The 26,078-nt window shown below is 36.0% G+C and overlaps 1 protein-coding gene across 1 annotated transcript; it reads right to left on the bottom strand.

Annotated features, from left to right (window-relative positions):
• Positions 1-1,181: 1,181 nt before the first annotated feature.
• Positions 1,182-26,043, bottom strand: HPGD (hydroxyprostaglandin dehydrogenase 15-(NAD); the record flags this gene model as incomplete). The annotated part of the gene is made up of 6 exons (XM_010018867.1): positions 1,182-1,317; positions 2,415-2,578; positions 4,611-4,687; positions 12,679-12,775; positions 21,877-21,983; positions 25,920-26,043. Coding segments are annotated over 6 exons (705 nt in total), but the record flags the coding sequence as incomplete, so codon positions are not given.
• Between the last annotated feature and the right edge of the window lie 35 nt (positions 26,044-26,078).

Below are 26,078 nucleotides of genomic sequence, written 5' to 3' on the forward strand. Positions count from 1 at the left end.
TTCCCTACAGTCTTATTACCCCCTGACTTCCAAAGAAGGTAAATATTAGTGATCCCACTTTTTCAGTTACAATGCTGAAAAAAACAGTGCTTCCATCAGTGAAATTGAAGTCAGTACTCCTAAAAAGGATAAGTATTAAATTTTGCCAGCTTTCCCAGGAGTTATTAAATCTTCTTATGCTGTGAGCCTAAATAAATTACCATGTAAATTTATTTTTACCAGGTGTGTAATCCATGGAGTATCAAGGTTGTTTCATAAATGTAGCTGGGAACTGACCTGGATTCAGAAGGTCCAGTGGTATTCAGGAGGTAGGAAGCTTAATTTTTATTTTCATTGTCACTATATGACATGTTGCATCTAAGAATATGTATCATGATACCAAAATGGACATATGTAAAACATGAAAAAATCAGATTATTGAGGATTTAATTGAGGTTTTAATCAATCAAGGCAAGAAATTAGATTTAAACTTTTATAAAATGAGATTTAATGAGTAAGTAGACATTTCAATCAATGCCAAAGTGTTCATCCTTGTATATACAGAAAGACAAAATTCATATGTATATATCTATAAAAGAAAACAAAAATATTACTGAACTGTTTTATAAATAGTTAAAATCTAAGAAGATAAAAATCTGTAGTTTTTTGTGTGATATGCAACATATTTGGTTGTGTATATAAATGAGGAAAGAAAATTTTGCCTTGTGTTCTATTTTACATTTCATAAGAAAAAATAAATTCTTAACTCCTTATAGGTATATTTGTGTTCTAGATTCCTGAACTGAATCCCAGTTTGAAGAATTCAAGATATAAATAAGTAGACAACTTATGACAGTGAAAAGAATTATATGAAGTAAGTCAGGTCCACCAAAATAAGCTTGGCATATGTAGATTAGAACTGCCAGAAGGGAAAAAACCTGGCCCCTATTACTATATAATCAAAAATTTTCAGAGCCATGTGCTTATTCTACTGAATAAATACTAGTATTAGTGCTTATAATATTCAAATAGGATGGTAACATCTGCCTACGCCAGATTTTCTTGTCTGTCTCTTTGTTATTAGGATGCGAATGTTTGAACACTGACACTGCTCTAGATAGAACACTAACCATTTTTTCCAAAAATTACTCTTCAAAATTTTCTGTATTTAAGAAAAGCCCAAAATAATCAGCATAAACCAATTATCTCTTTGATGTAAAAGGTGTTTGGCTGTATTGTTGAAAATGAATCCCTTGGGATGCTGTAATCTTCATAACTTCTCCATTTAGAGTATCATCTTCAATAATTGTTATCAGTCCCTCAGCTATTATTGATGGGCTGAAAAAAAATAGTAGTAAGTTGTTATTTCAGAATCATGATGTAATAGAACATGTGAAAATGACAGGTAAAGAAACTCAATGTAAATCTGTGCACCCTGAAAATTAAACAAACTTGTATTTGAACAAAATTATTTTCAAGTCAAGCAGAGGTGGTATGAGTATTTCAGGAGATAAATTCAGTCTCCTCAATCAGCACATACAGTGTAAAGCAGCAGCAGCTTTGCAAATCATCATTTGTTTGCTCTAGTTAGTGCTAAATCCCTGTGGACATCCATCTGCCTTTTGAATCCTATCAAAGTTTTCTCTTTCAGGGCAGTGGGCAGAAGTAATCTTCACAAAATCCTCTGTCGCTCTTTGCTGTTGTTTTATCCTGTTCCTGTAGTGGGGCTGACATGCAAATTTCATCACATGCTGTTTGCTGTGATCAGTAGGTGTAATATATTTTACATATGAAAAGTGGAGGTGAAACAACACAGTCATACAATTTCCTTTGTGCAGAAGTATCTGAGTAGCTAATTTTTAGAGACCGAGACAGTGTTTAAAAAATATCCCTTTGTACTACTGGTCTTGTTCTCACACACTTTCCTACATGTCTGTGTTTGGCCTTTGTTTACAATTCCATAATGGGCTAGGTAACTCTTTGATCCAATCCACCATTGCTGCTACTATCCTCTTGTGAACTTAGTCCAGTTTTCTAAGTGCTCGGTCTCATTTCTATATTGGTTCACTTGCAAATTTTGTGGAAAGTCAATACAAATTATATACCCTGTATCTCACAGCAAGTTTGGTTAAATGAAATTCTGAAAGTACACCAAGGGCTATTAAAAACTAAACCCACCACCTTTAACTTTTGAATGTGATTAGCACTTTGCTGGGAAATAGGAATGTATGAAGGGAAATATTGCTATGTAGATAATAGTCTTAAAATAGCCTTAGATATCTGTCATTTGTTCCTTGTATAGAGAATAATGCATTTGATAGGCTTTTGTCTGAAACAACATTTCCTTTTTATTTTCAGTTTGCTGAAAGTGCAATTTTGTCTGCTTGTTCTTCATTAACAAAGGGCAACACCCCACTGTATCTGACTTGACTTACTCCATCACGCCATAGAACCGCATCATATTTTTAATCTCATCCTTATATGAATAATATTGTCCCATATTCTCTTCTTTATCTATTGACTGAAGAATTGGTGTGTTGACAAATCCTGGACAAATTGTGTTGAGTCTCACACCGTAGTTTTCCATATTAGCAGCTAACTAGAAAAAAAAAAAGTTAAGCATTTGTCATCAACATTTTAAACTAGGATTGTGTAAGAAATTTTTCAAAGAATGAGACTTACCACTAAGTATTTTCAGCCCTTGCCTAGTAAGCAAATCTTGTTTCAACAGCTAAGTTTGCATCATGTTTTCTCTAGTAATTGTACTAGATTACTAGAAAAAAAAATCCGTTTTGCTGGGAGAACAGTTTTAGAAGAAACCAACACTCTTCTTTCCATGTGGCTGGTTTGTTGTTTTTGTGGGTGTTTGTTTGTTTTTCCCTAATATTTTTGTTATTAGTGCTATTGACATATCATTAACAGTATTCTACGTTAATGATATAAATCTGTTAAGCAAAACCAAGTAAAAAAAATAAAATAAAATCTCCCAAATGTATGATTCCAATCTTATAAGAACTTTCTTACTGAAAGAAAACTAGCTGAAATTAAATCAAGATTTATCTCTAAAATTGTATGTACCTTCCTCACTTAAACAGAAATAGCATTTGGCCTGTACCCCAAGAACTGTGATTCTGAACTTTTCTGGCTGCTTTAGTGTGCCTGCCAAGGGACAAATCTATCATTGAGCATCTCCACAGGAAAGTCCCTGTGAACTCCAGGAAAGAGGCAGGAGGTTTTTTTCAGGAAGCACTTCAGGAACATGGTGAAAGCAAACAGCACAAATTGTTCTAGGAATGGTGGAACACTTCATTTGTGGTGCTACCAATGAATGTACGTTGCAAAGAAGTCTGATCAGCATCCAGGCATATGTTGAATGCTGGATGAACTTCCTTAGCAATGACACAGAACTTACAAATTATACGTGATATATCCAAGAATAATCAATCATAACTGTTCAACACTGAGTTCTATTTATTTTAACACTTAACAGGAATCCTTTCTGGTATTGTGTAAATCACATGATATGGTGGCCTGCCCGTTTGGTCTGGAGGAGAAAAGAAACTGAAGTCCTAGATGTTTTCTATCATACCTCCCCAATGTTAGGTTGTACTGCCTTTCCTGGTAAATACAGATTTGCTATGTTCATTATTCTTTTTCTCCTCAACCTTATCATGTTCCAGAGAGGCAGCACTTCCTCTAATTTTCTAGCAGACCCTTTATTTTTGAACTCAGATGGTGATGTTTATTTTATAATGAGAAAACAAAAATTGAAAACCAGGTGTTGGGTTCATGTTGTGGCTAATATGTCATATGTAACACTTATCCATACTGATCTGTTTAGGTTAATCTAAAAAAGGATCTATTTGGGTGGGGGTAGGGCATAAAATATGGATAAACCATTGAAATGATCATTTCAGGTGGTTTATTCTTTAAATTAGATTGAAAATCTTATATGAGTAGACTTTAAGCTTATCTTTATATAAAGATATATCTTTTTATATATCCTTATATAAAGATATATGCTTTATATAAAGTATATCTTTAAGCTTAGTCTATGAAAGTGTAATCATTTTTGCTCCCTCCAAGTTATTTTATCATATTGCTTGTCCAATTTAACTAGAGTTTTGGAGTCAGAGGCTAAGACTTACTGTATGATCACATAGCATCTAACATGTCCCATCCTGAATATGTCATTTTGCATTTTCACTATTTTAAAAGTTCGGAAGAATAAATAATGGTAAACATTTTTGAGTTCAAGTCACTTTTTGTACACTTTAGCACGTATTTCTCATTAAAGTGTCATCAACCTGACTTAGAAATAAGGAAACAAAATGTTAAATGACTGCAGTTATGAAAAAGTATTTTTAAAGCTTGGATTAAAATTTGACTTTTGGGCTCCTCCCACTGTCCTTCAGTTACTTTGCAATATCTTTTCTCCATGCTCCCAGAATCTCAGAATAGTCATAAACACACAGGACTGACTGACTTAATCTTTGTGAAAGGAGGGAACCTTCCCTGCTTCAGACAGTTCATTTTCTTTAAGTAAATTAGTTCCAGTTCTGTGATAATAGAGAAGGAACATGAGAAGCTTAGCAAAGCTGCTGATACTGTTTTCAAAAACACATACTTACTGCTATTGACCGTGTGAATCCAATTACACCATGCTTTGTAGCACAATACACAGGTTGGAATGCAGCAGGCATGAGTCCTTTAAAATAAAAAGGTAGCTGAATAAAGATGCTGGGTACTCTTATTTATGATTACCTTAAGCACACATATAGGTCTATAATGTAAAAAATAAGTGATGGATTTAGAGGTGCAGCAAAATAGAAAGTTACAATTTTCAAATTATATTTTGTAATCTGAGGTAGGCTGGGAAAAGGTACGAGAAGGAGAAAAACATAAAGAGGCAAAAGAAAAGTAATAAAAACTTATAACTTTTTAAAAGAAAAGTTATATCTATGAAGTATGACTTAAAATTGAGGACAGGATCTGGAAGAAAACTCAAGGATGAGATTTTTGAACCTTCTTTGGATCAGTAAAGCACTGTAAAGTATTTCATATAAACTTTGATTGCTGACACCCTAGCTGTTGATATGTAAACTGAACAGCTGCAGTCATTTAGAGTGATTTCAGGGAAGTGGGGTGGAAAAAGGTAAGGAAAATAGCAAAATCCATTTCAAATACTGTAACTGCATTAATGTTATCTTTGTAATATATCAAAACATAATATCTGACTTAAAGCCCTTGCTTATATTGCTTCTGTGGAATAGTTACAAAACTCAGCCTCAGATAAAACTTTTCCCCTCGCTCTAATGTGAGAGACGAGAGTGAGTATGCTGCTCAGCTAACTGAAGCACAGTCAGCTGGTACATCTACCCATGCAATTCTGTTACTGCTTATTTATTTGATGACGTGGTTAGTACTGTAACAAATACACACTCTTTTGCATAGTGGGTTTTGCTTTAGTGAGCAACTATAAACAAAGTAATTCAGACTTGATGCACCATCTGAGGCATTGTAAAATTTATTTTACTTAGAATAATACTCTGATAATATTTCATAAGTGATAGTTTCATTGTTTTTTTAAGAGAGTAAGATTACACAGGAAAGCTGTTTTGCAATAAGCAAATGGAGAAAGCACTGAAAAGTGAATGTGGGACCTCAGTGTTGAGAGAGCATAGAGATTAGTGAGTAAACACTGTGAATGGAATGGTAGGATGAAGGCTTCAGATAGTGAGCGTAAAGAAATGAAAGCAGAGATGTGGATAGGAAGGGTTTTCGAAGCATTTTCCAGATTGAATTAGGTTGGCTTAAAAGGATTTCATGGTATGGTACCTCCTACAGTGGACCCTCTTTAATGAAAAAACAGGATGAAGATTTTCAGAAGGGAACAGGAAAAAGAGGTAACAATCCTAGGTAACATCATTGCTAACTTTTGTAACGAAAAGGAGAAGCAAGATAAAGAAATGACTGCTAATATTTTGGACCTTTATGGTGGGAGTGGGAGAGCATAAAATCATTTATAGTGGAGAAAGAAGAGAGAACAGAGGTTTTGGAGGAAAATTAAGAACTTAATTCTAGTAAGACTGAGTTTCATGGCAAAAAACTGATCAAGAGGAGATGACAGACCATGAGTGCACATAAACTTCTGCCCATTATGCCAGCAATTTCCACTATACAGTGACAGCTGAACTGGACCACATGAATGCTGTAGTTACACCTAAAATATAAGGTCTTGTGAATAGCAAACCATAGCCTGTCCTAAAATTAGGGGATAAAATTTGTCTGCGTTTCTGAATATGGCACTGTAAAACTGGATACTGATTTTGATGTGTTAATGTTTGATTCTAATGTCAGTCATCCAAATTAATATCTTAGATATGTTTTTTCATTCTTCATGTTTCATATCTTTTAAGTGATATAATGAAGAAGGGGTGTGCCTTACCTCAGTGGAGAAGAGGAATACACTACCTAGCTTTAAAACTGGATTTGCCAGAAAAGTTACGTATGCCAGACACTTGTATGGGCTCTTTGCTCTGGAATACCTTTCGTCTGAAGGAGAAAACTTTCTAAGACAGCACAAAGCTCTAATTACAACCCTGACAGCTTCAAGATTTTATCTTGGTTTAAGTGCTACATTGGTGATCCAGTGAAAGCAACACTGTTACTAGCACTGTTAAATGCTAAATAACTTAATGGCTGGTTGTTCTCAAACTTGTGTTTATCTGCTTAGCTTGGATTAATGTGTTATGCTTCTGATTGAGAACTTGCTTTATGAAAATGGCTTTTGTGATGTCTCCTGTGAGTTGCCATGGCAATATAGGCTCAATATTCCTCTATCTGGGGACTTTTGATGATTATCACCATTCTTCAAATAACTGGAAATGTTGGAATATTAGGACATTAGAAATGTTATGATACTAATTTTTAAAAACTCCTGAGTAGTTTTGCATGTTTTAAATAAAAAACCCAGTCCCAATGAGTCTGCAGCTGACAGACACACAAAAGACAATCTACTGGGGAACACAGAGGAGGAATTTAGAGGAAATTTTATTTTTTTTAAACACAGTAAGACAGATTACTTGTTACTAGAGAGGGAAGAGAAACAAAGTCAAGAAATAAACAAAGGAAGGGCACAGCTCACAATAATGAAGTGGAATAAAGTTCAAAGACTTACACTTCAATGTTAAAAGACAGCAGGAAAAAAAAAAAGGGAGGAACAAGTAATTTTTTTTTTAATCAAAGCATTAAACCCAGTAATTTTCTAACTGAAACTATTGTTTTTGCAAAAGTGGAGAACCAAGAAAAAAAAAATCCATCAATTCACTTTGAGCCAAAGCAGTGACAATGAAGACTAGTTCTAGCATCCGTCACCCAAAACAATGTCAGTTCTGTCTTGCTTTTGTTCCTGAGTTCAGTACATAAAGCCATGGTATGGGATTTCCCGCTTTGAGCCTCTTCCCTTCCCAGGGATGAGCTGAACCTCTCTATCTGTTAGCAGTGTGTCCTAGGGACTCTGCTAGCAAGTATTTTGGGATGAACTGTTGTGTGACTTTGAGTCTGCTCTGCCTATGCATTTAATCAAGCAGTGAGCAAAGATGAGTTCATAGCATATAAATTAGGGCATTCATTTGTTAGAAAATCTGGATTCTATTTGCTTCTGTATGAAGATTTAATTATCTTACGCAAAGTGGAACAGCAATAAAACAGACTGGAGAACATTGTGCACAAAATAATGGTGGGAGGAAGGGGATGGTGTTCAAATGGATGGTGGTGGGGCAGTGTGCTCCTGGAAAGTGATAATGTGCTTTTCAATCTCTCTTAGGAAGTGGAGGCAACTATGCCTAGTTTTTCTCTCTCTGGATGTTGCTGCATCACTGAACTATTACATGAAAGGGGACAGGGAAGTTCTTTCTCCCCTTAATGAAGTTCTCAATGAAGTTCTTTTGATCTTCATTGAAAACTAGTTGGTGAGTTGCAAATGATTTCATGACTGAAGGCGCTCTTCAGTTTATGAACATAATCATGTGGGCCAGTGTCAACTGTGCTCTTTTCTATTTTTCTCAGTTCCTGGAAGGCTTACAGAGACTAGCCCCTGGGTATACTCTAGTCCTCTTGTCAAGATCACTCTACCATTTGAGACATAGTGTCAGGCTTATTTATCATGGTCAATAGTTTCAAATCCACAGTTTGAGAAATTAGTATTGGAGGTGGAGAATGGTATCAATAATCTTGAATTTTATCAGTGAGCTTTGTTGAATCCAGTATTTCAGTCCACTGAAAAGCTTTGATGAATACAGAATTAATAATTTTTCCCCAGGCATGATATCGCACATGTTGCCCTCAGAGATTTGAACAAGTCTGTTTCTTTGAATAAGATTTATTAGGTTTTAGATGACCTTTCTGCCCTCTGTTTTCTCGATGGGTGCACTTTAGGCAGCTTGAGACAAATGTAATTTCTGTTTAACAGTGTCTTTAAATTTCATTAATTGTTGGAAGAATGTACTTCATGTTTGCATGAATGTGGCACACAGAATGAAGAACCATAGTCTGTTTTCTAACCTGGCTGTTGATCTCATGGAGGCTTTGTATTCATCAGAAAGCACTGCTTCTACACTATGATTATGCAGTGATTAAGCTCTATTCCCAGTTATACTTTAGACAAATATATTCACTGTAAAAACATTCAAATATTCCATTAAAGCATTTAAATTTTTTCACTAATGTGCTAAACATCAGTGTCATGTGGCATCCTAAAATTCTAAATTTTTCATTGTTTATGAAAGAGATATGTGAAACTGCTGAAAGGTAAGTTTTGGCAAACTGACAGAACCTGTTTAAAACCAAACCAAAAGTGCGCTTTCCTCTGTCCTGGAAAATATTGCCAAAATAATTTGTTTTCTTTTCTATATTAGATTTGCTTTATAAAATACACTTATCAAAGCCTATCACAAAACACAGAAGTTACAAATGAAGAACATCACAAGATTTAACTGTATTTATTCAAATCAAATGTGTTTCCAAACCACATTACAGAAATCTCCTCTGTTACCCTTAGGCAAAAGTCTGGATATAGAGTATGGAATATGCTTACAATGTTCTTTAAAGGCCAAACCCGCTTTTGAAGAAGCAGATATGTAACTAGAGAAATAAGCTCGGGGCATGAGGGTGCTACAGAGTGATGACAGAATTAATTAAAAGGGTTTATATATACTACTCTATTCTTAAGAACAGGGAAGCATACCAGATCATGTTCATTATGTCAGTTATACTTCTGTGATCTGTGTCAAAAGGCGACACAGAAATCCTAGCAAAAATTCTAAGCTGTGTCATTTCTAGGAAATTTTTTTAACATGAACTGAAGTATCAAGGGAATAATTTCATAACCTCATTCCTGTGGATTCTGCTCAGGATCCTCCTTTTCACAAAGGTTGGGGTGGCGGGGATGGACACCAGAAGCTTTTTCATGATGTTGAGTTGAAGGCCCCAGCTATACAGCCATTTACACCTTTGCTCCACTGTATCACTGTGGTAAAGTCTTGCCTCTACTCAATGATGTTAACCATATGCTTATCTCTGTTCTTGTAATATGTATAGAACCAGGTCCTAAAGAAGCCTGTTTGCTGTGAGGGGTACTTTAAGAATTTCTTTTGTCTGAAGCTTTCTATAGGAGGAGGACAAATGGCTGCTTGTGGAGCCATTGTTGAGTGCAATAAAACTGCACATATGGCTGTACAAGAGGAAGGTATCCAGATATACTACATGTGGAACAACCTCTCAAAAAACCTAGTGAGACCTTATGCTAAGCATTTTGCCAATTTTTAAGACATCTGTGAATACTTTGATTTGTTTTTATCTGCTAGAATCCAGACAGATACAAATTCAGCTTTACAGAATACCTTCCTGAAAATATGAAAGCTATCAAAACAAAAGTGCATGCATACACAAGTTCCTTTCCCCTTTACTTACTAGAAGTATGCAGGTACCAGCCACCAAAAGGTAAGAGACAATGCTAAATTTAATCATGTAAATAATCTCAGGAGTTAAATTTAGTTTTATCTGCTTGTTTCTGTTGGTTGTAACTATTCTTTTAAACAAAAGTAAAATTAATGTGCAGCTTCCTACAGGAGAAATTTTAAATCATTTTACACTTTGAATTTGAAATGAAGTTTACTACAATGCAAAAAGATGCAGTCAGTGGCATTATCTTTTATGGGGAAAAGTTGGCAGTAAAATACATTTCCCATTATCTCAGCTGTTTAGCAGCATTACTTCCTCTTGAAATGAATGCACACATTCCATAAAATAGAGAAAGTTTTATAGCTTTGCGATGCAGTAGGTTAAGAGTTGGGTGCTTGCTGCATGTGCTCATATATTTCTCTCCCTTTCTTCCTTAGTCCTGTCTTGTGGAGACACTAAAGGAGGGAAGATTCAGTACTGGAAAGACAGGGTGGACATTCTGGCTTTCATCCAGCTGAATGAATACTTTAAGCTTCCACTTCATAGGAAGTATTTAAGTAATTCTGTGATGTTTGGAAATATAAACCAGTTCAAATCATTGGCAAAATTCCCTTGGTGAAGAACTTGAAACTAATTAATGTGTAAAGCAAATATTCCTGAAAGTTATGTAAGCACTGCATACAACTATTTTTGCTGTTCTGCAGGACACAAGAACATTTGCTGTCTGTAAAGTGTATCTCATAAAATCTTATGCAGAACTTGGACTGGGGGGACCAAAACCACTTAAAAGCTTAATGATCAACAGAAGCTAGCTCTGAATAAAAAAAAACACTCAAAGGAATGTTAAGCAAGCTAATGGCAGTTTGTCTTTTATATGTGGAATAAACTGCAAGACTTACTTAGATCTTCAGATTGGAAAGGAGACTTAGAGTCACAAAGCACAAACAGTAGTAAATAAATAAACTATAAAAAATAGTGTAGTCAGCTTTTGTAATGTGATTTTCCTTATGACCTTGGAAACAATTGCTAAATACAAGTGATGTGAAAGGAAACATAGCAAAGAACATTTTGTTTTTGACAGATACCCACAATCATTATGGCACAATGTTAATGTTAAAAAAGAAAGCAAATAAATGCAAATTTTAAGCAAATAATTAAAACAGCACTTAAGCTCTTAACAAACCAAGAACACTCTTAAAATCATTTCGTGTTCATTTGAGACAAGTTAGAAAAGGAAACTATTTGCTACCTCTGACCTTTCTTAAGCACAGCATGGGCATCTGCACTTCTGTGAAAATGTTTAATCTTTTACTTGTGCTGATGAACTCTTGTACTGCAATAGCAGTTTCCTTCAGGTTAATTTGGTCCCAATACAATGTCTATTTGAGCCAATGGAGATGAACTTACTGGCTTCAGTTAGCAAAGCGTTAGATACTATTGCAAGTGCAGGCCTCAAGATATGCGGAGGCTTTATAAAGACTCCCTCATCCATAAGAAATATGTGCATGTATTAAGTCAGATCCTCAAGATCCACATGCATAATGTCGATAGGGTTAGCTGGACTTCTCATCACCAAAGCTAAGGTCTACAGAAGAATTTAATAGTACTTGGAACATTCATACCTATTCACAATCTGGAACTATGGCTGCTGCTGTTTTACTGGCTTTTCATTGTTAAAACACATAGGAAACCTGGAATAAGGTTACTATCATTTAGTATTCTGCATGGATACCAAAGAGAACACTGGCAATCCAAGAGTAAACTAGCATATGTACCATTTTTTCCAGACAGTATGACAGGAGCAAGAAAAAACAAACTCTTTTAAACAAAGAAGAAAGAATACAAGTTTTACCCTACGCATTTTTTGAGGAAGGTATCAGATGCATCATTCTCCATTCATTTGCCTTTCAATTGTGCTTTTTTGCTGTGAGACCAGACAAAGGCAAAGGAACAGGACAGGATGCAGAATTCTGCCTCATAATTAAGTGGCAATAACCCTGACTGACTTAAAAGACATGTAATTCTATTTTTATTCCAATAAAATGAAATACAGTTCTAATACAGATAAGTAGTGAGAAAAGAATGTGCTTGCTTAAGCTCAATGAAATATGACAATCTTCACTAATAAGGTAGATACAGTCTAATCTTACATATTCCTACAGTTGTGTTCCTATGGAGCTGAAGGGAGGACATGCTATTGCTTCCTCCCTTTCTGTGACAGGGAAAAAAAGAAAAAGATTATCTGATTTTCCACATTTGACACCTTCATAATTAAAAAAAAAAAAATCAGATTTAAAGTAACCCTGCATTCTAATTAGGTCTATACATTAGAATTCTTCTTTTATACACAGTGTAGTGTACATAATCTTTTAATTCAGCGGTGTTATTGAATAGTGCTGAATAAGTACGATGAATTGAGGCTAGTTAGGTTTTCCTCAATGTGTGGCAGTATTGAAACCTGAGAAAAAACCTATTTATGTCATGCTCAAGATTATTAAATATGAGACTGATAGGTTGGAAAAATACTGAACTTTTCATTGAACTGAGTTTAAAAAAGCAAATGAAAGTTGTGGTCCTTTGATATTATTTCTGTTGCTATAATGAAAACCAGATCAAAATGGGAATAAACAATGAAGAACCATAAAAAAGAAGAAAAAGTATGACTGATCAGTATGATGCACTTATTTTGGACACAAACCAGTGAGTAGAAAGTGTTTATATAGAAAATACTCTCACCTGCCAAGGATGAGATATTAATGATTACTCCTCCATCACCTCCGTTTCCTTTTCTCATGTATTCTAGGCCAAGGTAGGTTCCTCTAATCACAGATGTCTGAAATAGAGGAAAAAGGGATAATTATACTCAAAATACCTATCTTCTGTACTCCTAAGAAATGAAACTTGCTTTTATTGTGGTGCCCAGAACCAGTATTGCTTCTCCAGTAGTCTTATTTATACTTTGAAGATTATAAATGCTGCAGACTCCACAGTAATACAACTCAATAACTTCAGAAGCACACTTGCAATAGAGTAAATATAATATGAGCTTAATTATTTTTCTTAATAAAATACCAATCAAACTGAAATGCTACAATGTGAAATAAGTGGCAGATGAACGATCCAAATTGCAGCATTTCTGTTGGGACACACTGTTCTACATTATAAAAAATACGTATGGACTGAATCTGAAGGTTCACACTAACACTTATAATTTTGTTTGGCTCAAGGAATGAGAAATTTACACTTTTTAGGATTATCTGGTCCCAGAATATTAAAACTTTGTATTCGTTTCTGACTGAAGTTACTGGAGTTTTACCGTTCTTCTCAAATGAAAGTTAGCCTAAACAGACAAATACAGAGAAAGTAAAAAAGTATTCCAATAGACGTGACACGTTATTAGCATGATATTTGTTGCAACGTGATTTTTAAATATATTTTTTACTTTCTCTTTTTAAGTAAAAACTTTGAGAAAGAAAATTTATTGAGACCTGTATAATCATGATTCCTTAAGATCTGTTTCTGAACCCTATTGCAGTGAGAAATTCTGCTGGGATTCCTCTCACAGAAATTCAGATATTTAAATTGAGAGGCCTAAAGATACACTAAGCCTGTGGTTATCATCCTCCTGAATGAATCAAGAGAGTCTCTCCCAGACAGTAAGTCACTTCTCCTGAGATTTTAACAAGTTATAATACAAAGGCAGCAGACAATGCTCCTAGTGGAAGATAAGAACTTCTGTGAAATGTTGCAATATTACTGCATTAGTGATGTGTTTCATAATTATTTACTGAGATTTTTAGATCTACTGAGATTTTTAGGTATTTAGATGAAATATTCAATATTTCAAAATTCTGAAATGTAATTTTAAATTTTTCTTAAACAAAAAATTCTGATCAAAAGATCTTTTTGTTTCTCTCCTGGAAAGTTTTGTTTCAGGTAACATGCTTTTAAAAAATGTTTTGATTAATATGAAAAGACTGTTACTGATTAAATGTTTTAACAGAAACTTTCCAAAGAACTAGCTTCGGTGGTTTGAAAAATACTAAACTAAATCTGATTTCTCTTGCATGTCCTGGAAAGTAGCAGAGCCCTTATAAATACAGTGCAATGCTGTTTAATGTTATCACATGTAAATTTTAAAGGATTAATTGAAAACCAAGATCACTAATGCCTGGTAGGGTTGCTGTAGTGGATACTTATTCTGAACATAAATTCAGCAGCTCAACTGAAATTAGATTTGGACTTAAGGGTGGATGGTGTTTTTTTAATATAATAGGCTCTACACAAGACGTTTTAGAAAGACAGCATTAACTTCTTCCTATGGAGAGTAGGTGCAGGTCCTACCATGCCCTGGAGCAGTGGCTCAGCCTGCAGAACAGACAAAGAAAATTCCACTTAGGATGATTAGAGGATATAAATCAGTTGCAGAACAAAGTAGCTTGGGGCTCCTTGAGGATTTTCCTATTTCTCCAGCCTTCTAATCCAAAGAGATAATAGAGCTAGATGAGTCCTTGGCCAAACCACAATTATAAGACAAGAAAAAAGTGAGTAGCTTGCCTCTCCTATCAAACTCACTGAACTGCTCTTTCTTCTGTCTGGAACCCACTAAATTAGCATTTCTTCAAGTCGCTAGGGAAGCCTTTTCTTTTGTGTAGGTATTATGAGAGGCTCTCTCCAGAATAATTGTAGACTTTCATTTGGATATTGTTCTTACATTTGCTGTAATCCTTGCGTCATCAACTGTGGTTGGTCTAAGGTGACATGGCTCTTCCTGATGTTTGGGCTGATAACATAAAGGATCATTCTGGAGATAAACTCTGAACCAAATATGCAGGGTGAGAACCACCTTGCTGTCTGTGCGCTCAGCATATGACACTTCAGATGAAAGGCACTATGTGATTGTTCTCCCATTCCTTTGCCAGAATTACCCTCTCTCCAGGAGAGAAAGTCCTCTCAATAGTTCTCCAAGGAAGAACAGCAGTGGCTGAAGTTACTATAGTAGGAAAGTCATACAATGTGTGCTTAGTAGTAATGCCACTTTCTGTTTGAGCTGGTTGATCCACCTGAGTTAATAAAGTGAAGCTGGCTTTCATATCTGGGTGCCAAACACTAAAATGGGAAAGAGGTTTTCCAAAGAATAATAGGCTTTGAACTACTGTTTTCCGAAGAACGGTAGCATATTGGGGTTTTATTTCGACTGTTTTAAGATGAAAATATGTTGGGATACAACTTTGTACAAGAAAGTGTGATGCATTTTACAGTTGATTTTTTTACAGTTCCTTTGTTTACAGCTGCATTTATCTGCATGGATGTTGTCCATAAATATGTCAAGAACAAAGAGTAGGAAAATAGTAAAATTTGCAATTAAATGCAGGCAAAAGGCAAATTGGGACAGCTGACTTATCTAGATTTTTGCTCCTGGCTACCGAAAAACTATTATGATTGAATTAGGGGAATAATATAAATGATTGTCCTCCTAGCTTCTGAAAAACCTGCAATCTTATTGATACTGCTGTTTTCTTACCAAAATACAGTGTTTTACTATAGCATGTAACGATGATGGACCATTGAGGTGCATTGCAGGCCTGAGTGTGCTCCCAAGAGGCAATTTTACTCTTCAACTGCCAGAGTAAAAAATTTGGGTTTTTTGGATTGGATTCTTTCCAATGAAGTTACAATGGTGAGTGTGGGACTATCTCCTCGTATTAGCTTCCATAAATTACAGATTTAAATTAGAGGAGATCAGACATTCAGAAGCAACATATAGTAATGAATCCAAAACTTAGTGTCTGACAGCATGGTAAACATTGCAAAATAACTGTGCAAATACTCAAAACATTTGCAGTTGCTTTTGGAAGTATCAGCAGTAATTGGTAACTTATTTAACAAATGGTTAAATAGTAATTTAGGTATAAGTGTCAAAACCAGAAACAAAACTTACAAAATCTGTGATTCTGACATGTTTCTAAATCCCATGGCTATATAGATTTCAGTGTATTCTAAAAAAATAAATCCTTCAGTGCTGAAGATGAGTACTGTATTGTTACCAAGGTCATAAGGCAATATGAAGTGCTTTGAGAGAACAAAATTGTAACCAGTCCTGACACTTTGTGTAGTTTTCTGAGCTAATCTAGTTCAGTGCTAGGAATACCCAACAATAAACAAATGAAAGAGCCATTGACTTACGGTTTCATAAAGCAGGTTTGCACAGACCTGGAATTTGACCCAAGATCATTTCACTTCCATACTGTGATGTTTTAAATTGATGGCTATCTATAAGGGAACATTTCAAAGTACTTTATGAACTGTAAGATGAACTTCAAAAATCTGAAACTAAGTACTGCTAGTGATATCCAAAATTTTAGCATTTTTCTGTTGGACAGGGAGGTGGGACTGGTACTGTCTTTAATGTAGATTTTCTAGGAAGCAGACAGGTTGTAGCAAGCATGCAAGTCCCTTGGCATACCTAGGTATAGGTTAGTTTACGTGCTATATGAAATGAAATTGCAGGCTCCTGAATTGAATTTCTGGCTCAAAGTGTGGAAAACAAGAAGCTTAGAGAGGGGGAGGAAGAAAGGAGAAAGGAATAGGAATGTGCAGTAGGATTTGATCATTTGCTAGAAATCAGTAGCTCTTGTACTATGTTTTAGTTTTTTACTGTTTGGTTTTCTTCACTTTTCTGCACTCCCCGCCCAGCACACATCCCTGAAGGACTTCGGAGTTTCTTGCTAGGCACTTAGTCTTTCTGACATCACATTATGCTGAAGAATAACTTAGCTATTGAACAGTAGAGCAGGGTGTGTGGACCAGAAGGTTGCAGCATACTCCCAATGGATCCCTTTTATGGCTTGCACAATGAGCAGTCTTGTGATGATCATGAAGCCTTTGTCCCAGAAATATATAAAATTAATCGCTTCTGAAGTTTGCCTAGTTGCCCTTATGGTTTCTACCAATACATTAATTGGCCTTTTGAGGAATAATTTCTCAGTCACGAACAAATGAACTGATTTTGCAAGGTTCACTAGATGCTGGCACCTCTATTTCACCCTGAGCTATATTGGAAAGAGCCACACATATGTATATACCGTGTTGTGTTCTATTCTCTGTAGTACCAATCTAAGTATTTTGCAGGGACAAAGCCAGAGTTACGTAGACTTAATTTTAGAAAAGGACTTTCCTAAATTCACAGAAACTTGTTACCTTTGCCATTTATGGAAACTAATTATGCAATGCCATGAAAAACTTAAAAACTTGGAATTGTTGGGAACTACCACATTTTGCCTGGTAATGAAGGGCAAGGCTGTCACACACCTGAACAAATCTTGCATGTGTATTTGAATTCTACTTGTGTCTGGGCATCACTTGGATCTCATATGACTGTGTTTTTTGGCATGGCCAAGTTATGGCCTGCAATTTTAAGTTTTGCCACAATAACGTTAAAATGTGCAAAATCATCACATAAACAGGAATTGTGATTTTGCTGTGAAATCCTTTCATGAGTCTATTTAATTTCATTTGGGGAACTGGTTTAAATATATCTGCAAAATAATTAATTTGTTGGCATAAGAAAACAATAAGATAGTCAAAATTATATGCAAAGTGCTTCGGTACTTTTGATTCAGGTAATTAATATGTAAACATATGTGATACCAGTACTGCTACATTTAACTGTATTTTGCAACCTATGTCAGTTTTCATAAACCTCTCATAAAAGCATAAAAAAGGAACCTGAAAGTAATTTTTGGGATTGTCTTAGTGTAAAATGTGCTAAGTGCATTTGTAAAGAGAAAAGATACTGTAATTATAGCAGCTACTATAATTACACTGGTTCCAGAAAGCCTACATCATCAACGCAAGATAAAATTAGGGAAGCTTCTTAGAACACCAAATTGTGTTTAACCAACATATATGTGCAAGGCCCAGAAAGATGTGGGCACTGTTTTTAGGGACTTGAGAAAAAAAAAAATCAGATTATAAAATTTCTGGCTTCCTTAGGCGAAATTCTTATAAAGTTGAACGCAAGAAACACTGTTCTTATCACGCTGAAGGACTGTAGGTAGGACTCTTGATAAGAATGTATGCTAGTCTGTGCATGGGGGTGTGTGTGTGATGGACTTTTGAAATTATATTAATAATATACATTTAAAATTAAATTTCTGTATGGTTGCCAAGATCTTTTTTATATACCATAATGACAAGAATGTACATTTGTAAGGGAATGAGTAGCTGAAGCAGCCATCGATCAAGCTGTTACTGGTCAAGTCAAGACTATGAGCTCTGGAATTTTGAGATGAGGAATAGATGGCATTGCTGGAATACTTAACTAAAAAGGTTATTAGATATACTAATAAAGTAATGAAAAGGTGATGTTGTTTAGCACAAAATACAGCAAAATGGTAAAAAGCACTGCAACAGAAATCTCTTTTTAGTGGTTGATACTTCCCTCCCCCCCCCACACACACACTTTGTCATGCTGTCTTTTCTTGCACTTAGAAAACTGTAATGAATACAAGTAGGAATTGTTTACTATCTCTCTTTTTCCTTCTAAATTAAGTCCCACTTTTTGAACCTGCTTCTTCATTTCTGTTTTTCATTCTTTCTCAAGCCGTACTACCAGTGAACTTCCTTACACTCCTTTAAAAATGTTCCTGAAGACCAACCAGTTCTGTGAACTGTTTTAGCCATAAAAAACACACCCTACTCATGTTTGTTCTGATTTATCTTGCTCTGTACTACTCTAGTTTTGTACTTTGTACTTTAAACTGAGGCAGGGAATATTTGTTGTATCAATATACAAATTGTATCACTAAGATGAAGACTGGCATGTAAAGGATTTTTTTCCCTCTTTGTTCAAGCAGAAAATATGTGCATAACGTGTACCAAATGCATGGCCACAGAGGTTATTCCTGTTCTTGGGGAGAGTACAAAGGATATGATGTTGGGGAAATAGACATTTTAAAAGAATGTATTTTATACATGTTTTGTTCCTTTCTCTACAAGAAGCAAAAAGTATTTATTAAACCAACCAATATAACATATTACGTGCAGCAGCTGTTATTCCATTGTTATCATTAAAATGCAAAAAGTACAATATGTTACGTATCAGTTTATGGAAACTACAGCGACTAAATAGAAATAAATTAGTTAACTCAGGTGTAGACTTTCTTAGAGGAAAGAATATTAAAATCAAAGATAAATGATCTTAGTGTCCTTGATTTAACCCACATGGGTGTACTTCTACTCTGCTTGATCATCTTAGACATTCTTAATCCAGTCACCAGCATGTATTGATGAAATCTTTCAACTCTTAACTATGGATTAAGTCATGAGGACATTCATGGCAAATTTATCTATACAATAATGTATAAACTATATAATCTTACTCTTTCTTTTTTTATTATTTTATTTTTTTTTACCCACATATGGTTGGTTTCAGCCCAGTCACTGGTAATAAGACAGAGTAGAATCAAATCAGTTAGGTTGGAAAAGACCCTTAAGACCATTGAGTCCAACTGTTAACCCAGCACTGCCAAGTTCACCATTAAACCGTGTACCTGAGCACCACATCTACATGTATTTTAAATACCACCAGGGACAGTGGCTCAGCTGTTTTCCTGGGCAAACTCTTCCAATGCTTGACAATCCTTTTGATGAAGAAATTTTTCCTAATATCCGATCTAAACCTCCCCTGGCACAACTTGAGGCCTTTACCTCACGTCCTATTGCTTGCTACTTGGGAGAAGACACCAACACCTGCCTCACTACAACCTCCTTTCAGGTAGTTGTAGAGAGTGATAAGATCTCCCTTGAGCTTCCTTTTCTCCAAACTAAACAACCTCAGTTCCCTCAGCAGTTCCTCCTCAGGCTTGTGCTACAGACCGTTCACCAGCTTTCTTGCCCTTCTCTGGACCTGCTCCAGCACCTGAATATGTCTTTTGTAGTGAGGGCTTAAACCACAACAGGGGCCCAGAACTCAACACAATATTCTAGGTGCAGCCTCATCAGTGCTGAGTACAGGAGGACAATCACTGCCCTGGCCCTGCTGGCTATGCCATTTGTGATACAGGCCAGGATGCCATCGGTCTTCTTGGCTACCTGGGCACAAGTTGGCTCATGCTCAACTGCGGTCGACCAACACCTCCAGGTCCTTTTCCATTGGGCAGCTTTCCATTCACAATTCCCCAAGCCTGGAGCATTGTATGGGGTTGTTGTGACCCAAGTGCAGGACCCAGCATTGAGCGTTGCGGAACTTCAGACGGGCCTCAGCCCATCAATCCAACCTGTCCAGATCCCTCTGCAGAGCCTTCCTACCCTCCAGCAGATCAACACTCCAACCCAACTTGGTGTTGTCTACAAAACAGTAGAAGGGGTTCTCAATGCCTTCTGTTTGAAGCTCTTGGAACTGAGAAATTACTTGGTCATGACTCTAAGTTAAGAAATCTACCTGGACATAAAACACCTTCAAGAGATGCTGCTCAAAGATGCCTTCATTTTTCGAGTTAATTTAAAGGTGAATCACAGGCAAATGCGTTACCCACAAAGAGTTCAGTTTTTCTGCTAATGACTATCTATTTGTGCTTGCAAATTCCTGTTACTTCACAGTGTAAATTTTCCTGATGTTTGTCAGAATATTTTAGAAATGAAAGAGGAAGAAATATATGCAGTTAAATTTTAAAGAAAATGTAAAGAAAAAACAAAAGGGAATTGAACAAATGTATTTGTCCTATTGCAAAAATTTTAATCTGTGGTCTAAGTTCAGTCCCTTCCAAGATAAGGAAATCTGATCTAGAATAGATATAAAAGATCAAGAAAAAAAATTATTAAATCTAACTTTTTTCCCCCAAATATGTATTTTCCCATTAATTTTTCTGTAACTTGTCTCATACATAGCTTGCGCTACTTTTCCTGATTTTTTTTTTGTTAGTTTGTTTTCATAGAGTCGTTAGGATTCTAAGACTTAGGTATCTTTGTCCTTAAAACTGTTCTCAAAAACAAACCTTTAGGTTTCTATTATAACCTTTCTTGTTGCATTGACAATTTCCAAATGACTGACTGGAGAACACTCCACTCTTACAGGCTTCCTTTTTCTGTTTTCTTTGCAGATCTAGATGATAACAAACTGTAAGGATGGTTAGAGGTGACTTGCTGAATCGCCACCAAATTAGAACTTCACATATGGTAAAATACAAGCTAGGTAGAATTTTATTAACCTGGAAGCTGACCTTTCCTTTGGAGCTTAGATCTTCTGGCAGTGTAATCTAAATTAATGTTTTTCTGCCTGAGAAACAGATATTGTGGTCTCACCTGATGAGATGCCAGATATTATCAAAGAACTGGTAATAGTCTGAAAATAAATTTTACAGGCTTATTGAATGTACTGGATTTTAGTAAGTAGGTGCTCTTAAGTGGTGTGCTGTCAGTAACCATGGTGAAATGGCATATGTTAAAAGGTCAGATTGTATGATTGCTTCATTGGTGAAGCAAATGAGGAGCTTTGGTTTAAGTTTTCTTATAATACCAACAAACGTCAATTTACTCTCTAATGCAGGCCAGCTGAGTCTCACAGGTAACAAAAATGTTCCAAAACATTCATATAAGCAGACTGGCCTCCTGTAGGTGCAGGTCTTCTGCTTTTGGCGCCAAATTGTTACACTGACCTGGGATTCCACTGGGTTTTATAGAAAGGGAATGGTACTAGCCTGAGTACCTCTACACAGTGCTGTATGTCTTGGATAGGAAATTAAAGGACCCAACATACACACATATATTGGTTAGTACATATGCAGTTATGTGGTTATTGTTTCAATAACTGTGTTTACCAATCCAGTAATCAGTGTTCTGTGATATGGCACAATCTGTACTAGCCATGGGCTGTTAAGTGTATTCCAGCATTAAATTCTGAAGTATGAACATGTGAAAGGAGATAATGCTTACCAAGTTAATTTGTATAGTGCTTTCCCAGTCCTTCTCATTGTTCACTCCAGCATTATTAACCACAATATCCAGCCTTCCAAAATGTTCAATTACTTTTTTGAAAGCACCTATAGTAAGATCCAAGGGTGAAATTTCTTAGCACTTATGGAAAGTAAGATCTAAAAATACAATGCATGCATAAAAATTAATGTTATTTTAGTCTACCAAAATGTCTTCACTGTTTTCTTAACCACTAATGAGCAATACACAATGACGTTCTTTGTCTAACCACTCACCAATATTAAACATATTCAGGAAAAAAGAAAGAATTAAGATACCATAGTTGCCTGTTCATTCAGTTTTATAATGCTTGATAAGAAAAGCTAATGAAATTTCTTAGCATCCATACATTTTATGTTAGATAGGATGTTTGGCACCCTAATTATATAAATTAAACATTTATAGCTTGATTTGTAATAGTTTGATATATCTAGTGAATTCAAGATTTGGCATCGTCTACTTTAAATGTGAAATAAAAGCCTTGCGTTTGGAACCATTTTCTTGGTTGAGTCTGAGTTCAACTTAAGAACCCAATTCTTATTCAGTGATGTAACTAATATGAATCTTTCAACTACAAATAATTCATCATAAATGGATAAATTTAAATAAGAATAATCAATAAATTTCTATACCTCTTACTTGTTAGGTAACTTTAATAATCTTTCTCAAACTCCGATCTTCTTCCTTCTGCAGATGAAAATAGTGACCCATCTTCCAAAGAATTTCAAAATAAAGAACTGGGAAACTTCCACAATGACACTGTGTTCTCCCAGGTGACAGTGTTTGAACTAAGATAAAAGATGTGTATGGAAAAACATGATGATGTCATAGTGATGAGCAAGCTCATCTAGGCTGGCTCTGCTTTGACAGGATAGTTGGATGAGATGACCTCCAGATGTTCATTCCAGACTAAGATTTTCCATGACTGCAGACATTATCTGACATGTGTATACAGCTTTTTTGGTTTTCCCTCCAAATATTGTTCCTCATCACTAAATATTTATTATGTTAACCAAGACGTCTCCCTCCCCTGTACTGTTTTAAAAAATTATCGTCTGGTGACTGAAAAAAAACCCCCAGTCTTAGAGTATTTCAGGTACACTGAAATTATGCTTGACAGGCCTTAATGAAACCACTTCACCAAAAGGTAATCCCAGGACCATCTTATTTCTCTGATCTTTACTCTTTGGCTATTAGTGTCAACCAGGAGCATAACAGCAGCTTTGAGACATGTACCTTTTTGCAGCAGTTGCAGAGGCTTACAAGGTTTTTTTTCTTGCACCAGATGGTCGGTACTGCTACAGCTTTTTCTTTGCCTGAATGCTGCAGGTCCATCTCAGTCATCATCTTGTCATCAGAACAAGAAATGGGCAGCTGATGGGAAAGGTTTTATTTGTTCAACTGCCTTTATTGTATAGCTTTTTCTAATATTCTTATTCTGCACTAGAATAATATTACTAAAACTCTTATTTTTGGCTGTCTGCCTTTTTTGGCTTCTGCTGTTTATGGCTAATTCATTCTCTGGTTTCTCTACTTAACTCTTCAATCAGTCCTCATCTTTCCAATCCTGCATCAGTATGGGCACATGAAAACCTTTGGCTTTATCAGGGACAGAACTGATAATTTAATATAGTTTCAATGAGTACAATAAGTACAAAACAAGTACAAAATAGCTTCCAAATTTTGCATAGCAAAGAAATAACATCATTCTCAGGAAAATATTTTGCCTTCAAAGCCCACCATGGATAATAGTACTTTTGCCTGTTATTTTTTAAATCCACACAGTCTTAAGTAATTGTAGTTTTCTAGTTTACATATTGAGAAATGATCCAAATGTTTTTTAGCTGTTTTCATATCTAAATAAAGAATGATTACCAAATTTGGAATATTTCTCGTAAAAGTTTACCTTCCTACAGTAATCCCATATATTCCCTATAAACAAAAAGAAGAAGCTCTTTATAAATTCTTTATAAAGTTATCACCCTCACATTGGTTTAAACTGGCTTGTTCTTCCCTTTTTGAAGTAGAATAATCCTGTGTTTATGTTGCACACTAGTTAGTGCTTATGGAATCATAAAAATTAAAAGCAGATGCTCATATAAAATACTGTATGAAGAAAAATGAAAAATTAAGAGGAGGATCCATTTTAAAGGAGAGGTAAGAAAAAGTGGAAAGTAAGTACAGACACCAGTTATATATCAGCTTCCTAAACATTCATGGAAAGCAAAAGTACCTGTATGGTGGTTTTTCAAAAGTAGGACAAGTTAGATTTTTGTGGGCGATTGTGTAAAAAAGCCATTAGAGAAAAAAGCAGAAGCAAGACTTGAAAGTAGATGAAGCAGCTAATTTCCTACCCGTAAGCTTTATGTACCTACAGATAGTTCTAGCACTGTGACTTGTTTCATACCAAAAGGGCTAAAGTTAAAATAAGAGGAACTTCTTTCATGAACATGACCTTTCACATAAAAAGCAAGTACAGGACTTGATGCATCCACTAAGAACACCAGAATGAAATTAATCTAAGCTTATTACGTAGTGGCTTGTAATTACAAGTGCAAAATTAGGAAAATAAAGCAATAAAAATAACCCTAACCAACAAAACCACTAAAAAATGCCCCAGAAACCCCAAAGGATTGTAAAACATGATTGCAAATTTATGCTTCCTGCATCAGGATTAATGCAGTATCAGAGAAGCATAAGCATAAATTCTTGCTCTCATTCCTTGTGAGAGCCCATTCTGATCCTATTCTGATTGCTCTTTTCCTACTAACTTGGTTCCAAAACTTCCCCCGCAGACCGGTCCTGCTCCCTCCAGTTCCCAGCTCACGTGCCTGTTGGTCCTACACCAGCCTGGCACTAAAGGGAGGAGGGATCATGGGGGAGAAATCACACTGAGGTAACACTTAACCTGCAGCACATGCTATTCCTACCTCTCAGATGATTTTTCTTGCTCCTATCAGCCTACCTGATAAAAACTTCGTTTGCCGATTAGAGCAGAGCTCAAATTTAAAGTTCAGCACCTCTCTTACAGACAGATAATGTAAAGCTTTGAAATTAAACATAATCACGCTAGGTTGGAGTGGTGAAGAATACTGCAGAATCCTGAACAAGTTGCAATGATTTATGAAAGAGGAATGGATATGGTCAACCACCGTTGCTGTTGAGAAAGTGTCCAGTTAAGTGTAGTGAACAAAAACAGAACGAAATGTTCACATCTAGCCTGGGGAATGGGCACTGACAAAAGCAATGTCAAAATCTGAATCTGAGTCACTACCTATGAATGTATCATTTAATAATGAAACTTTGATGGAGTGATGTGCCTGATATGAAATATTTGTGAAGGGCACATCGACGTTATATGATACTTTAAGAACTCAGTAGGGAACACGATTTATTTACTAAGTGAAAACAAATGCAGATCACGCCTGAGGGAAGCTCTTTGCCATTCTCTGCATCTGCAAAATATGCGTGAAATGTTATCAACCCATTCTTAACACCGTGTAAAGCAGCGTGCCATCTTTTGCCAGCCCCGCTTTCAACCTCTGCAGAACATGCTGAAAGTAAGTGTGCTGTATGGAAAGAGCACTGCAACCCAGAGCAGAATTTATTACTCCTGTGACGAGGGAATGCAGCTTGGAGTCTGTACTGAAGCCTCATAAAAAGCAAGTCCGTGCTTTAAAGTTTATATATATTACTCATAAAATAACAATTATCTTCTGTAGAGGCTTTCATGCAAAAATATCACACACAGCGCTCAATGAAAATGGTTTCTTTGGCTTTTCTTTACGATGTGCCAAGTAACACGGCGAAATACAGGCATGCTGGTAGCAATATTTCACATCTGCAGGTTCAGAAACAAATCCTTTTTGAGTCACTGTCAGAAGAGATTGAGAGTAGGCTGTCCTCCAGAAACCTTAATTGCACATTTATTGGTGCAGCAACCCAGGCTCCTTCAGGTTGCTGCATGTTAAGCCGGAGCCCAGCGCTGACAGTTTCCTTCTTACCTTTCAGCTGCTCCTGGTCCGTAACGTCGCATTGGATGAACACCGTCCTCTGCGCTTCAAACTGCTCGTCCAGGGCCGCCTTGCTCCCCTGCCCAGCCTCGGAGTTGCGGTCAAGCAGTGCTACCTAAGGGAGGAGGGAGGAACAGGCTGAGCGGCGGG

This window comes from Nestor notabilis, unplaced genomic scaffold (assembly GCF_000696875.1).
Source record: "Nestor notabilis isolate BGI_N333 unplaced genomic scaffold, ASM69687v1 scaffold10070, whole genome shotgun sequence".
Taxonomy (NCBI): domain Eukaryota; kingdom Metazoa; phylum Chordata; class Aves; order Psittaciformes; family Psittacidae; genus Nestor; species Nestor notabilis.